This window comes from Schistocerca serialis, chromosome 4, assembly GCF_023864345.2.
Source record: "Schistocerca serialis cubense isolate TAMUIC-IGC-003099 chromosome 4, iqSchSeri2.2, whole genome shotgun sequence".
In the NCBI taxonomy this organism is placed as follows: domain Eukaryota; kingdom Metazoa; phylum Arthropoda; class Insecta; order Orthoptera; family Acrididae; genus Schistocerca; species Schistocerca serialis.
In genome coordinates, this window is record NC_064641.1 from 349,138,265 (window position 1) to 349,151,051 (window position 12,787).

At 43.6% G+C, this 12,787-nt stretch overlaps 1 protein-coding gene across 2 annotated transcripts in view; it reads right to left on the reverse strand.

Annotated features, from left to right (window-relative positions):
• Window positions 1-744: 744 nt before the first annotated feature.
• Window positions 745-12,787, reverse strand: part of LOC126474121 (proton-coupled amino acid transporter-like protein pathetic) — an 80,979-nt gene continuing 68,936 nt past the window's right edge. For both annotated transcript variants that reach the window (XM_050101551.1, XM_050101550.1), the window contains exons 7-10: window positions 12,120-12,401; window positions 6,639-6,817; window positions 3,927-4,096; window positions 745-1,566 (exon numbers count right to left, since the gene is read on the reverse strand). In XM_050101551.1, the coding sequence (XP_049957508.1) occupies window positions 1,322-1,566; window positions 3,927-4,096; window positions 6,639-6,817; window positions 12,120-12,401 (876 nt within the window). In that variant the 3' untranslated portion in view covers window positions 745-1,321. The remainder of the gene's footprint in view (window positions 1,567-3,926; window positions 4,097-6,638; window positions 6,818-12,119; window positions 12,402-12,787) is intronic.

Consider the following 12,787-nt stretch of genomic DNA (forward strand, 5'->3'; position numbering starts at 1 on the left):
CGTATGCGCAGGCGTTCCTTCAGGATGCGAAGCACAGTCGCATGGGCTAACCAGGTTTCGTGGGCGAGCTCACAAATCGTATGTCGTCGATCACTGTCCCGTAACGCGGCAACAGCATGCACTCCTTCTTCAGAGACTCTAGGACGACCTCCCCTATGCATGTCTGGCACAGTCTGCCGACCTTCGTTGAAGGCTTGTACGCAAAGTGCCACTGTTCTGTACAGCAATGCCGATTCCCCGCACGCCTCTTGAAGACCTTGGTGACACTGTCGCGTTGTACGACCTCCGGCACACTCAATCTTGATCCAACTCCGTTGTTCCTGTTTCGAAAACATATTGAAACACCGTTACGTTAGACCGCTCGCTTACAAGTGACTGTGTTTCTCTCGACTGTGCGCACGCCGGTGACGTGGGATGGGCGAGTCCATTTGCTCGGAGGTAAGGTAGGTGTGTCAAGAACGTGTGCTATCAGCGACAGTAGTAGATTCCATTGCATAGCGTCTCCACAGCAGTGTTGCCACTATTTAAGTTCCAACCTACGTACATTAAAATGTGGATAGTATGGCGTATTTTAGGTATCCAGAAATACAAATAAATAAAAATTAATTTTGGTTCCATTCCTAGCAAAAAGCTTTTTTTACTCACAATTCTGCAAACATCATAGTGTCTTTCACATGCGTGATATGAGGATAAATCTTTATCCCAAAATATGAGCTTTCTATTTTGTAAATAATAACAGATATATATCAGCAAAACAAAATTTATTTGAAAATATGAAAAATAATTAAATACCTATACACTACTATTTACATGTTCTTAAAATGACAATGTGGCACTGAACAGACATACAGACATACACAAGTGTAGCAAATAGTGTAATGTCAGTTAATCTGATGATGGAGTAATGCGAGAGTCACACCGTTTTGTACGTGCTTATTACGCTTATTACATAGGTATCTGACTAGACAATAAAGTTTCATCACACGGAATTACCTTCATAATAAACAAGAAGCTACGAACATTTGTGCCCTGTGTCAATCTTATTTTAGAAAATAATAAAGTATACAGAAAGACAAAAGTTCTTTAGAGAGCCCATAGAACGGGCATTGTGTCCAACACGCTAAGATCAACGTGCCAAAATAAATAACAGTGTGAATATAAATTTCACACTAACTAATGACACGGTACTGACGTTCCGACGCACTTGTTAAGCACACAGTGTTCCGGAGACCCCGATATCACCGACAGTCTCCCGTCAGAACGCACATCACCGATGTAGTCACAGCTTGCACGTAGTGCCTTTCACTGAACAACTGGCGTTCTACTCCGAGTAGGTGCGGATGATCTCCAGTACCGCAACGTAGGAGCCGGTGACGAGTCCGAAGATGGAGAAGGCAGCGATGAAGATGTTCTTCCAGAGTCGCCAGTTGAGGCGCCCCATGCCGTCTTCCCAGAAGACGACCGTCTCCAGCACAGCGGGGCAGAAGAGGCCCAGGGTCGATACGAACACCGAGCCCACAAGCGAAATAATCGGCTCCAGTTTGGGGATCGCTACTGCCACCGCAACTGCAACATCAAACAATTTGGATATCAGCTTCAGAAAAACAGTGAGATAAACTGTGGCGTTACACTCACTTCACACTTCATTGCTAAGCTACGTGTACATAACCGAAGTACGAAAAGCTATACGGCGGCTTAAACTTCTGCCCCCCATTGATCGATACCGTCCAAATTGCGCACGGGAGCCGTGAAGCTGCCATGGACGGCTTTTGCGGTTAAGTTTATTTGTACAATGCTTTTGTTCTGACAAATTGTGTTTTATTATAGTGATGTGTCGTAAAATAGTGTGTTTCTTCCCCCGCCGATCAGTTATTGTGTATAGTAAGACTCTTGTATTGCCAATTTCTGTCTCGAGCTATTGCTCACTTAAGAATTTTGAAAACGATGTCTGTGTTTGTTGGGTGACGATTCTATGCTGTTATTTGTTCAGGAAATGATGAGTTGGAGCTGTATTACCTTTAAATGCTCTGAGAGTTGCTGCATATATGATCCTAAAAGCTCTTACATTCTCGGTCCAATATACTGTTTGACGGCAGCTGGAAATAAATTGGTAGAAACGGGACTGGCTATATTTAGCAGTGATAGTTGTTTATCTTCCGCCTTGTAACTCCAGTAAGTTGAGTGTCTGCGTGTAGCTTTATTTTTGTATGTGAATGTGAGCCATCTGTTGCTTACCATGTGTTGATCTGGTCTCTCTTGTGTTGAGGGTGTCTCGTTTAGGGGGAGATGTAAAACACACACACACAGATGCGAGCGTGCGCGCGTATACGCACGCACATTCTATAATATGCATGGGTTGTCTGTTGGTTATTTTACGAATTTTGTAAGTATCACGTCCATATTTCAGTGCTGTTCGCTTCGTTATGTTCAGTCCTTCGATACAGTCATGTTTGTTCATAAGCAGAATGGAAAGAAAAATGACATTGCAGCTGGCACAAAATGCTGATTGATGTCTGAATGAAATAAAAATGAAGGAATTGCTTAGGCAGGAATTCTGTCTAATTTTATTTATCAAGTATGGATATCAAGATGGGCTACAATATTTTGAACTTGGTTGCACTACAGCAGATGTTACGGAACAGCAGGAATAGCCAACCAGTTGCAAAAATGGTGGTTTTCAAATAACTTTGACAACGGTTTCGACGCATCTAAACCCGTCTTCTTCGGAAGGACAGACAAAGTTCACATTAGCAGTTCACTCAGTAAAAGTGCTCTTCAGATGACACAAATCGGCAACGGTCTGTACGTCCATAAGCAAAAATTAAGACCCCTGATCAAGGGCTTGTCGCATTAGTAAAAAGAATCGCTTAGAATGACGGACCTTGCTAGTAGTTCCATGCCGGCATGTGGACATGCACACCGCTGCCGATTAAAATCATGTGGAGACAGATTTTTCCAAGTGAATACCTAATGTGATATTTTGTCTCTCCTACCGAAGAGGGTTTTAGATCCCTTGAAACCGGGGTCAAGGTTATTTGAAAGCCATTTTTCCAACTGGTTGGCTGTCCATTGTTCCTGCTGGGCTGCAATGTCCAGCATATGACTGTTACGCTAAAACACTATTGAATGTGTTACTTTCAGGAATTCAGGTCCACGTATTATGTGAATAACTTTTCTTTATAAACGCTCGGACATGTTTTAGCACCTTCGTGCCACTGTCAGATGGTATTTCTATGCAGTTCTTATTTTATTTTTTGAATAAGAGAAACACCTGATGGAGGCACAAAGATGCTGAAATATGTCTGGACGTTTATGAACAACAATCGTATGCATAATAGAAACGCCGTGCGACCAGACCTCTGAGGATCCGACCGACCGCCGTGTCATCCTCAGACGGTAAGCGTCACTGGGTGCGGATATGGAGGGGCATGTGGTCAGCACACAGCTCTCCCAACCGTTGTCAGTGTACAAGACAGGAGGCGCTACTTCACAGTCAAGGAGCTCCTCAATTGGCCTCACAAGGGCTGAGTGCATCCCGCTCGCCAACAGCGTTCGGCAGACCTGGGCTGTCACCCATCTAAGGGCGAGCCAAGCGCGACAGCACTTAAATTTTGTGATCTGAAGGGAACCGTTGTTACCTCTGCTGCAAGACCGTCGGTCTTGATAATAGGTGGACTTCTGATTTGGTCTGCTAACACGACTGCTGCTGCTGCTGCTACTACTACTACTACTATTATTATTGTTATTATTATTATTATTATTATTATTATTATTAGAGCTTCAAAACCGAGATGAATGTGTTAGTCTTCGACCGAAAGGTTACAGCCTAAGTGAAATTGAATCCGTAGTATTCTGAAACATTTAATTCCATAATGAGTTATTGAGAGCCCAGGAGCTGCAGCTAGGCGCAGAAAGCGTCAACTCACCGGTAGCGAGGCAGGTCCCGATGCGGTAGCAGTACTGGACCAGCTCTGCGCGGTGTGGCGGAACCTTCTCCATGACCAGCGTCAGGCTGATGTCGTTAGGCACGAACATCTGCAGTCCATACGTCAGCACTATGGCCAAGGCGATCAGGATGTTCACGGACTGCGCCAGTCTACAAGAAAATGTCGCGATCTTCAGGATTACAGGAAAATATTGTGAAATACACATGTGGTCAATAGCAGCACTCTAGCAAGATATAAAGGCCGAACATAGCTTATTTAAAAAGAATGAAACGAATATACCACAGAGAGACGGAATAGTCTGTAGACATACGACAGCGCTGATTGCTAATTTTTCTGTGTAAAACCGGTTACCAGTGATCAAGGAGACCTTTCATTACTTTTCTAATCTATCTTGGTTGTACTTTGCGGGAAACTGTCTCTGTGGTGTCAATTATGATTAAATAATCACTTGTCTCATCAGTTTTATGTTTATCAGCTTTATGTTATTATAAAATTCAGTTATCGTAACCCACTTTAAAATACACAGACTATACATAGTGCCTTATGGGAAACACAATGACCGTATTAAAAAAAATTATTATGTAAGGTGTAACGGGTGCAGATATATTTATTGGTGATTGAGGACGGTGTACTGGATAACATTATGTCAGCGGTCATGATTAATAATTATAGCCATTGGGATTACTATGTTTTTAGGTTGGTTAGTGCTTCTAAGTGCAACAACAAGCCAGGCATACGTGCAGGACACAGTATGTTGTCTCACTCTTGTTGGTACGTAAGCTGTCGGATTTTCAGCAGTAAAACTCTACGGAATGCACAACGCCTCTCCTGTAGCGGCTGACACTGTAGTTTGTAAAGCATTATCCGAGTAAACGATCCGCGACGAAACACGCGGATGTGTGGTGGACAGGTGCTACTGAATGGCTTCGTGTAAATTTTTTTTTTTAAATAAGAAGAGACTGAAATGGAAATCCTTTTAGTTTATAAAATATGTAATTGGGACGAAGACTCTATGAAGTGGTCCTTCGGGGCCAGAAATGGAAGCGAAACGAGACGGAGGGTGAGATGGACTTTGTTAAGGATTAGATAGTTATCTGTTCGTGGTTGGGAAAGGATTCGCGTTTGGCTTTCACCCCGTTGGGTGACTGTCAACGACAGGGAAACGGAGTTCTTAATTTTTTGTTTTATTTTATTTTATTTAGTTAATTATTTTTTTGTGGGAGTGGGAACGATTGACAACCCAGACCTGGTTCTCGCAGCCCTCTGTGGGCACCGCCCAGATGGAAGAGGTAGTCGTACGTCTAGACGATAGACCCGCTTCCGCTTGTACTCCTTAGGCCTTTTGCCACATGACGCATTAAAAAACTACTTGCTTTTAACTTACTAAAATCAGTGTGAAGTCTACACCTAAAGAAATATCTCATATATTTACTCCAAACTGAAGCAGTTGCAGTACTCAGTGGTTTCCGGTCAGCGCCATCAGTAACCCGGTTTACTAAACTCGGGTAAGCCAAAGCACAAATGTAAGCCATGTAAAAGCTTTTAAACTACCTTTGTGTCACAAGACACAGACCTAACCCATTCCAATTAGTTTCAGTAGGACCAGGGTCTAAATGTAATCTGAAGAGCTAGTGTGGCGGCAAACATTTTACTCTTGGTCTCGCTAGGGGAGAGCGACTGTTGTGTTTTGGATTTTGATGGAAGTCATCACATACAGTCTACAACGAAAAACAAAGTGACCTACTTCTGTCACAAGTCCGACGGTCCCAATTTTTGAAAAATTCCGTAAATGTTTTCTTCGTAGCGTTAGTCCTAGGGACTAGCGCTTATATGTCTACCCAGTGTGGTCGATATGTGATAAAAGGCGGATTTGCGGACTCATGTTCTTGTCCGCATTCCGATTACGAGGAACCTCATCATTCGTCTCGCACTCTGTCTTACGAGTCACTTGAAATACTCAGACTTCGTCGACGTCCAATTTATCGGAAACTACGGATTATTCAGCGAGAAACCGATATAGATGTAGACTTTTTTCCGAATAAGGAACATCTGAGCAACACCTCATCGCAATTCGGCCGTCCCTAGCCAGATGCATAGGACTGGCACTGTTTGTCAGTAGTCTTGAATGTTACTCGGAGAGAGTGGTTGAGACCCTGGCCTCGTGGCAGGAAGGACGTCTTCCGTTCGGTCATCGAGATTAGTGTTCAACGTGGGTTCCCTATACAGAATAAGGCGAATGCTGGCATGGTTTCAGTAGAGGAAGACTGTAATCACAATAGGTGCTCAGGTGCATATCTGGTCATTGTTTCCCATACCATTCAACTACAGCAGGAATTCCTTATCTGTGTTCCTGCTGGTCTCCCGGTATAACACGTGCCCCGGCTGCTAGTGTCGACGTTCGATTCAAGGAGAATATTGTTCTTAAACACACTTCTGTTTTGTTTATTCGCCCAAACGCAGAAGATAACAGAAAAGAAGAAGAGAGAGGCAGAAGTAATAGTAGCTTTAAATGTGGGGTTAAGAAACACTGTTAGGAAACGAAATACAGATATCCACTATCACAATGAAGAATATGGTTTGGATGTATGATTTCTTCATACGTCTTCTGTGACTTTTAAGAAGAAAAACATAGTTTATGTTCGTGATATGTAGTCTTACAAACTAATAAAAAAACATTAAATATCAACTTACGGCTCGTCGCTTGGCAGGTTGAGTGTCACGCTGCCTTCAGTGTCTGGTCCATACTTCAGGTAACCACAAAATCCGATGATGGCGTACAGGCCCACGACAATGGACATGGTGATGTTAAGCACGCCTGGGCAGCCCAGAAAGCGCTGCGGGTTCTTCATGCTGTTCTCCACAGGCATCACCTGTAAATAAAGCCGTTGTCATAACAATGATCAAGTCAGGCCTCTCCCTAATACAAAGTAAAAACGATGATCGCACATAAGAGCGAGATAGTAGAACTTTCTTCTGAAGTGCCTTCACAATAGTCCCGTAAACATTTTTTAGTTGCTCTTGCTTCAGTGTTCGCTTTAATACACTGTAATACCCCAGTAAATTTTCTGATCAGTTCACAGGTAAGAGTGACTAATAGTCTACGTTGATTATAGGGTTGTCGCTGTATACAGAATGCACCAGGAGATATGGTCAGTATTCAGGGATCTCACAGAAACTATCATTCTAGTCGAAAAAGTCCGGTAAATATGGGCTCTAAAGTGCGTACCTTAACAGCTAGGAGCACTTTTTCATCTCCGCTACAGTGAAAAACATCTCTTCTACTGAACAACTGCTCGTAACCAGTGAGATGTGCATTTTAGATGCCATATTTAGTGGAGAATTTTTCTTGTTATGGTACTTACTACCTCCCCCCAAAATACAGAAAGCAAGGAGCTTGCAGCAGACGAGATTTATTTCACAATATCGAAGATGAAGAAGCGCTCATAACTCATCAGGTATGCATTTCAGATCCCAGATTTACTAGACATTTTTGCTTCGGAGGTTCGTTCATGCTATACTCCTGAATATTAATCATTCCTCCAGGGATACTCTGAATATGACAAAAGATGTGCAAAAGGAAACGCTGCGTTGTACGTTACTCCAAAAGCACACACAGACTGGCCAGTCTTTCGGATTAGTGAAGCTACCTGAGGCAAGTAACTTACAGCCCCGAAAGAATGAATCTGTTATTTGCCACGTTGCACTCCATACTTCAGCTAAGCAGAACGAACTGTTGATGAAGTTCGTCTTTGATTCACCTGCTGGTCTCCCGGTATAACACGTGCCCCGGCTGCTAGTGTCGACGTTCGATTCAAGGAGAATATTGTTCTTAAACACACTTCTGTTTTGTTTATTCGCCCAAACGCAGAAGTTAGAGGGAAAACATTAGGTCAGTGGTAGTCCCAGTTGCGAATATGTAGCAAAATATTTTCGCTTACTCTCTCTTCAAACTTACCAAATGTTTCTGACTGGAAAAGAAGATCTAATACATGATATGTACATCGTGATCCAGTACCGTAACAGTTAGGCAAAAGTGAATGTGTGTATCTGTGTGTAACGAAAAATAATTTCGATTTCTGTCTCGACAAATTCTGAGCTATATAAAGGTACATCTGTTTAAGCGAGATCAACGCTAAAAGAAAAGGACAGAGTCCCCCAGATTCGTCTTCCAACGTCCACCTCCGACATGAAGGTCCACTTCGTCTCGTGAGATCAGACGAGAATGTGCATCAGTAAATATAAGCAGCGCCACTAATTTGTTGGTGTCAGAAGTGTCGTGAGATCCAAATGAGTGGAGGATGTTGAGTGTTACGTGATGGTTTTTAGAATTTTGTTGTTCAACTTTGTAGCAAAGCGGTCAGCTTTTCTGACTGAAGCAGAGTACTTAGTTGAACTGCTTCCGATTTTTCTTGTTGCGATGACTGAAGCACGTACAGCAGCCTAGTGTAGAGAATTAAGAAGGGGCACTTGGGAAAGTTGCGGCACCAGTTAGAGCCGAAGTTAATGGCTGGACAGTCCTGTATTAACCACGTGCCTCTCCATCCTGACGTCCTACATCGCCCTAGACAAAGTATACCACACCGATATTTTGGCACCACATGTCTGCTTCTGGTCTAAATTTCCAGTTTTAGTTTCGCTTCACTTGAATGAGCAACGCACTTTTCTAGCTTGTGTGAGCTATTGCAACCTGACGATGTAAAACTGTGATAAAATTCGCCAGTGTAAAGAAAATTTTCTGCAGGATTTTTAGAAACAGGAAAGCGGGCTTATCATCACAGACCCACCGCTTATTTTTGAGATGTACCTTTTTTCTTTCATGTTTGGGAGTGAAGGACAATGTGAATGACTAAGCATGAGTACGTCGTCCGAACAGAAACTAGCATTGCAATTTGTTTCACTATGAAATCCGTGAACCTGGTATTCACTAACTTGTACCATGTATCTGCGGCGAGGACCTGTCGATGAATCTGCAGACCCAATTGTACCGCTCTGGGTAGGAGTTGTGAAGCGAGATTTAGCACAAATTATGTCTAAGAAGAAACAGTTGCAGTACTGTGGAGATAACTTCAAGTATTTCGGAAGATCAATGGATTAGGCGTCATCAGAAACTATGGTGCTAACGAAATGATAATGGGAAAAATGAATGTTTCGATGAAGAAACTGAGGTTCGGTCAAGATTGTAATTAATAACAAATTAATCGAAAAGGTGTCAGTTCACATACGAGGGCTATTCGGAAAGTAAGGAAAGAGTTTTATTTACAACGATTAGCTACACCTTCCAGCTACTTCTCTACACATCGCAACTCTCAGACAACTGTCTTAGCGTTGTGCCAACTTTTCAATTCCTCGTTATAGAAGACAGCCGCCAGTGCATTTCGACAATTTTCTACTCTGGGCAGCAGCTCGTTGTCTGTGTCAAAATATTGTCTTCATAGCCAGCGGTTCATTTGAGCAGAGATGCAGGAGCATCTTCATCGCCCCTGCAGAATGCGGCCGAAAATTGTGGTGTAGAACGAACCATATGACAGTTATGTTATGTGGAATGCATAGCTTCAAGCGAAATTTTTCGCCAGGCCCTCATACTTGGCGGGAGACGCTAATTTTTAGCCATCTTTACGTTCTCACTGTGAGCTCATAACTGAAAAGAGCGACATGATGCGATCGACTGGCGAACTAGACATAATGCCCAACGCATCTGTGCAAAGCTTCATCAGATTTTCACTGTATTTTCCATTTCACGACCGGTCGTTCCTTACTTTCCGAATAACCCTCGTATTTCGATTATGGCAAAAGGTATAATTGCTCTCATGATACAGACGAAAAGTTGCACATATTTCGAGCAGTGTGACCCAATCAGCAGACTTCACTTTAAAAAAATAAACATTTTATAAGGCTGTGATGGCGCCGTTTCTATTGTGGCTATAAGAGCTCAACGAAGGGATGGAAAGACGACACCATATAAATAGGAGAGATGAGAGTATTGAGAAGAGTGAATGGTTGTGTAAGAAGGGATCCATTGATGAATAAAGACGTATACTGTTGATAAAGAATACTGAAACAGCAAGTGAAAAAGGATATAAAGGTTACCCATGGAAACTGCTGGTGACATTCCCGAAGGAAAGTGAGACTCAAGCAGACAAGATACTAAGGGTCATAGAGTAAACACTTTTAACTATTACAGGTTCGTAGGCTTGCAGAGTCGGTGTCATTTTAAATAAAGTAATTTTGGACATTAGAGCGTTTCATCAAAAACGACTAAAAGAATTAAACTGCCGACGTTTCGACCAACATGCTGCGGTTCTCTTCAGGGCGGTTCACTGCTGGATACTGGTGAATGTCTTGTCTTATGTACTATCTGTTTAGGTTATCTGGTGGCTACCGGCATCACATGTCTGAGATGTCACTGGACAATATGAAGAGAATATGTTATGGAGGGGGTGGCAGTATGAGAGGCTATTGCGTGTGCTACCCCAGTTCGCTGACGGCCCTCTATAAGGGAAGACCTTCATCAGTTTCCAGCAGTGAACCGCCCTGAAGAGAACCGCAGCAAGACTGTCGAAACGTTGGAAATTTAGTTGCTCAGTTTATACTGATACGGTCCAGTACCCAAAATTATTTCATTTAAAACCGTCCGCCCTGTTACATGGCTGTGAGTGGTACGCCAATCTTCGTACGAGCGCGAGTCCTCGTTAATATACGAAAAATTGAGCAAATTCATCCGCAGTGTGATAATAGCCACGATAGCTCCTTCTGCCATCCTGTCACTTTTTCACATCGATCCATCCTACGGCGCCGATTCCAGACAACGGGCTGGCATATATACACCACTTCATTGCTATGACTTAAATCACTTTTGGGTGCATATGACCTCCTGGTACTAGTTCTGCACCATATAGAGCACTTCAAAGCACAACTACACTCTTTTAAGGGGTGTCTAATACACTAAGACAAAAAAAAAACGCTCCACGAGGGAATAATACAAATTGGATGTATATACAGACAAAAAAATTATTACAGTTTCAGAGAGGTTAGATGATTTATTCAAGAGAAAGAGCTTCACAAATTGAGCTAGTCAATAATGCGTTAATCCACCTCTCTGCCTTACGTAAATAGTTATACGGCTTGGACGAAGGCGAGCAGCAGAGACTGTCGCTGAAATGTAACCACAGGATGGATTGCCATGAAGGGCAACAAATCGGGGTGTACAGTATCGTCGATGTACCTCAGTGGGGTAAGTGTGCCGTAGATGACAACCAAGGAGGTCCTACTATGAAAGGAAATTGCACTGCAGACCATTAATCGTGGTTTTTGGGTCGTTTGGGGCTGACAGTCAGGTCTGGGCATTTTCAGAGGCTTCTTCGGCCTGGAATATCATTGAATGGAGTAGAACTGTCTTCAGTGAAGAGTCCTGTTTCGAACTGTGCCCCGACAACTGGCGTAGACGTATCTGCATACGCCCCAATCAGGATTAGCGTACCATCCTGACAATCGCCCATCATATGGCCCTTCAATCATGAGTGATGGTCTGGGGTAACATTTCTTTTCATAGCCAGACCAGTTTGGTTGTCCCTGCGGCACCTTTACAACACAACGGTAGGTTAACGATATTTTACGCCCCGTTTTGTTGCCCTTCGTGGCACGGGGAGAGTTTCTGTTGCTCGTCTTAGCCGAACTCTGCCTTGGCCAGCAAGGTCACTGAATCTCTCCCCAACTGACAACGTTTGGAGCATTATGGGCAGGGCCCTCCAACCGGATTGGGATTTTGACCATCTAACGCGCCAACTGAGCAGAATTTGGCACGACATGCAGGAGGACATCCAACAGCTCCATCAATAAATTCCAAGCCGAATAACTGCTTACATAAGGGCAAGAGGTGGAATTACGGTTATTGACTTGCTCAATTTGTGAAACAGTTTATACTGAACAAACCATCCAATTCTTTCTGAAATTATAATAAGTTATTCACTGTACATGTACATCACAGCTACCGATTTATTTCTCACTCGGACTATTCCTTCATGGTGTGTCTTTTTTGTGGTGGTAGGAGGGGGGGGGGGTGTATTTTATCTGGTGAGCTTATAGTTACAATAACTCTGCGGAAGGGTGGCGGACATGTTAAAAGGCTATCACGGTCCAAGTATCAGTCAATTCCTACGTGGTATCGAGACTCACCACGCCGATGCCCTCCATGGCGAAGATGACGGTGCTGAAGAAGAGCGGCAGCTGAGAGACGGGCGCGATGAGGTCTCGCTCGCTGGCGCTGGGCACGCCGGACAGCGTGTAGTAGAGCGTGATCACCAGACTGACCAGCAGCGCCACGTCGGCCGCCACGGACACCGGCACCATGTGCTTCAGCTGGCGCACCAGCACCAGGCCCAGGAACACCGGCAGCATCACCACCATGTACACGCGCACGTCCAGGTCGTTCATCCACGGCACGTAGTAGCCGCACACCTGACAACCACATGTACAAAGTTACTCTCCACCAGCGGGTCCCGTGTGTAATAGTTACGTAACCGATGCTGCGTCCAGTGACCAAGTGACACCGGTAATCTGTGACGATGTATGAAGGAAAAAATATAGAAAGGTGTGACTCATTGTAGCCAAAAGATAAAACTGCAGCCTGTGGAAACTATCCTGCTACGAGTCAAGTACATTTCGCTTCCTCCAATGTTTTGGCTGTTCTGTTACTTCTTCAATTATCTATGAGATCTGTAACGCAATACAAGAACTGTTACTTCTAAATACAGCACCCCTGGATAAATAAACTGCAAACTTCTGTATAGAACTCTTGTGTGTCTCAGGGACTAAGACGGTTAGTGTAGCACTGCAAAAATTTG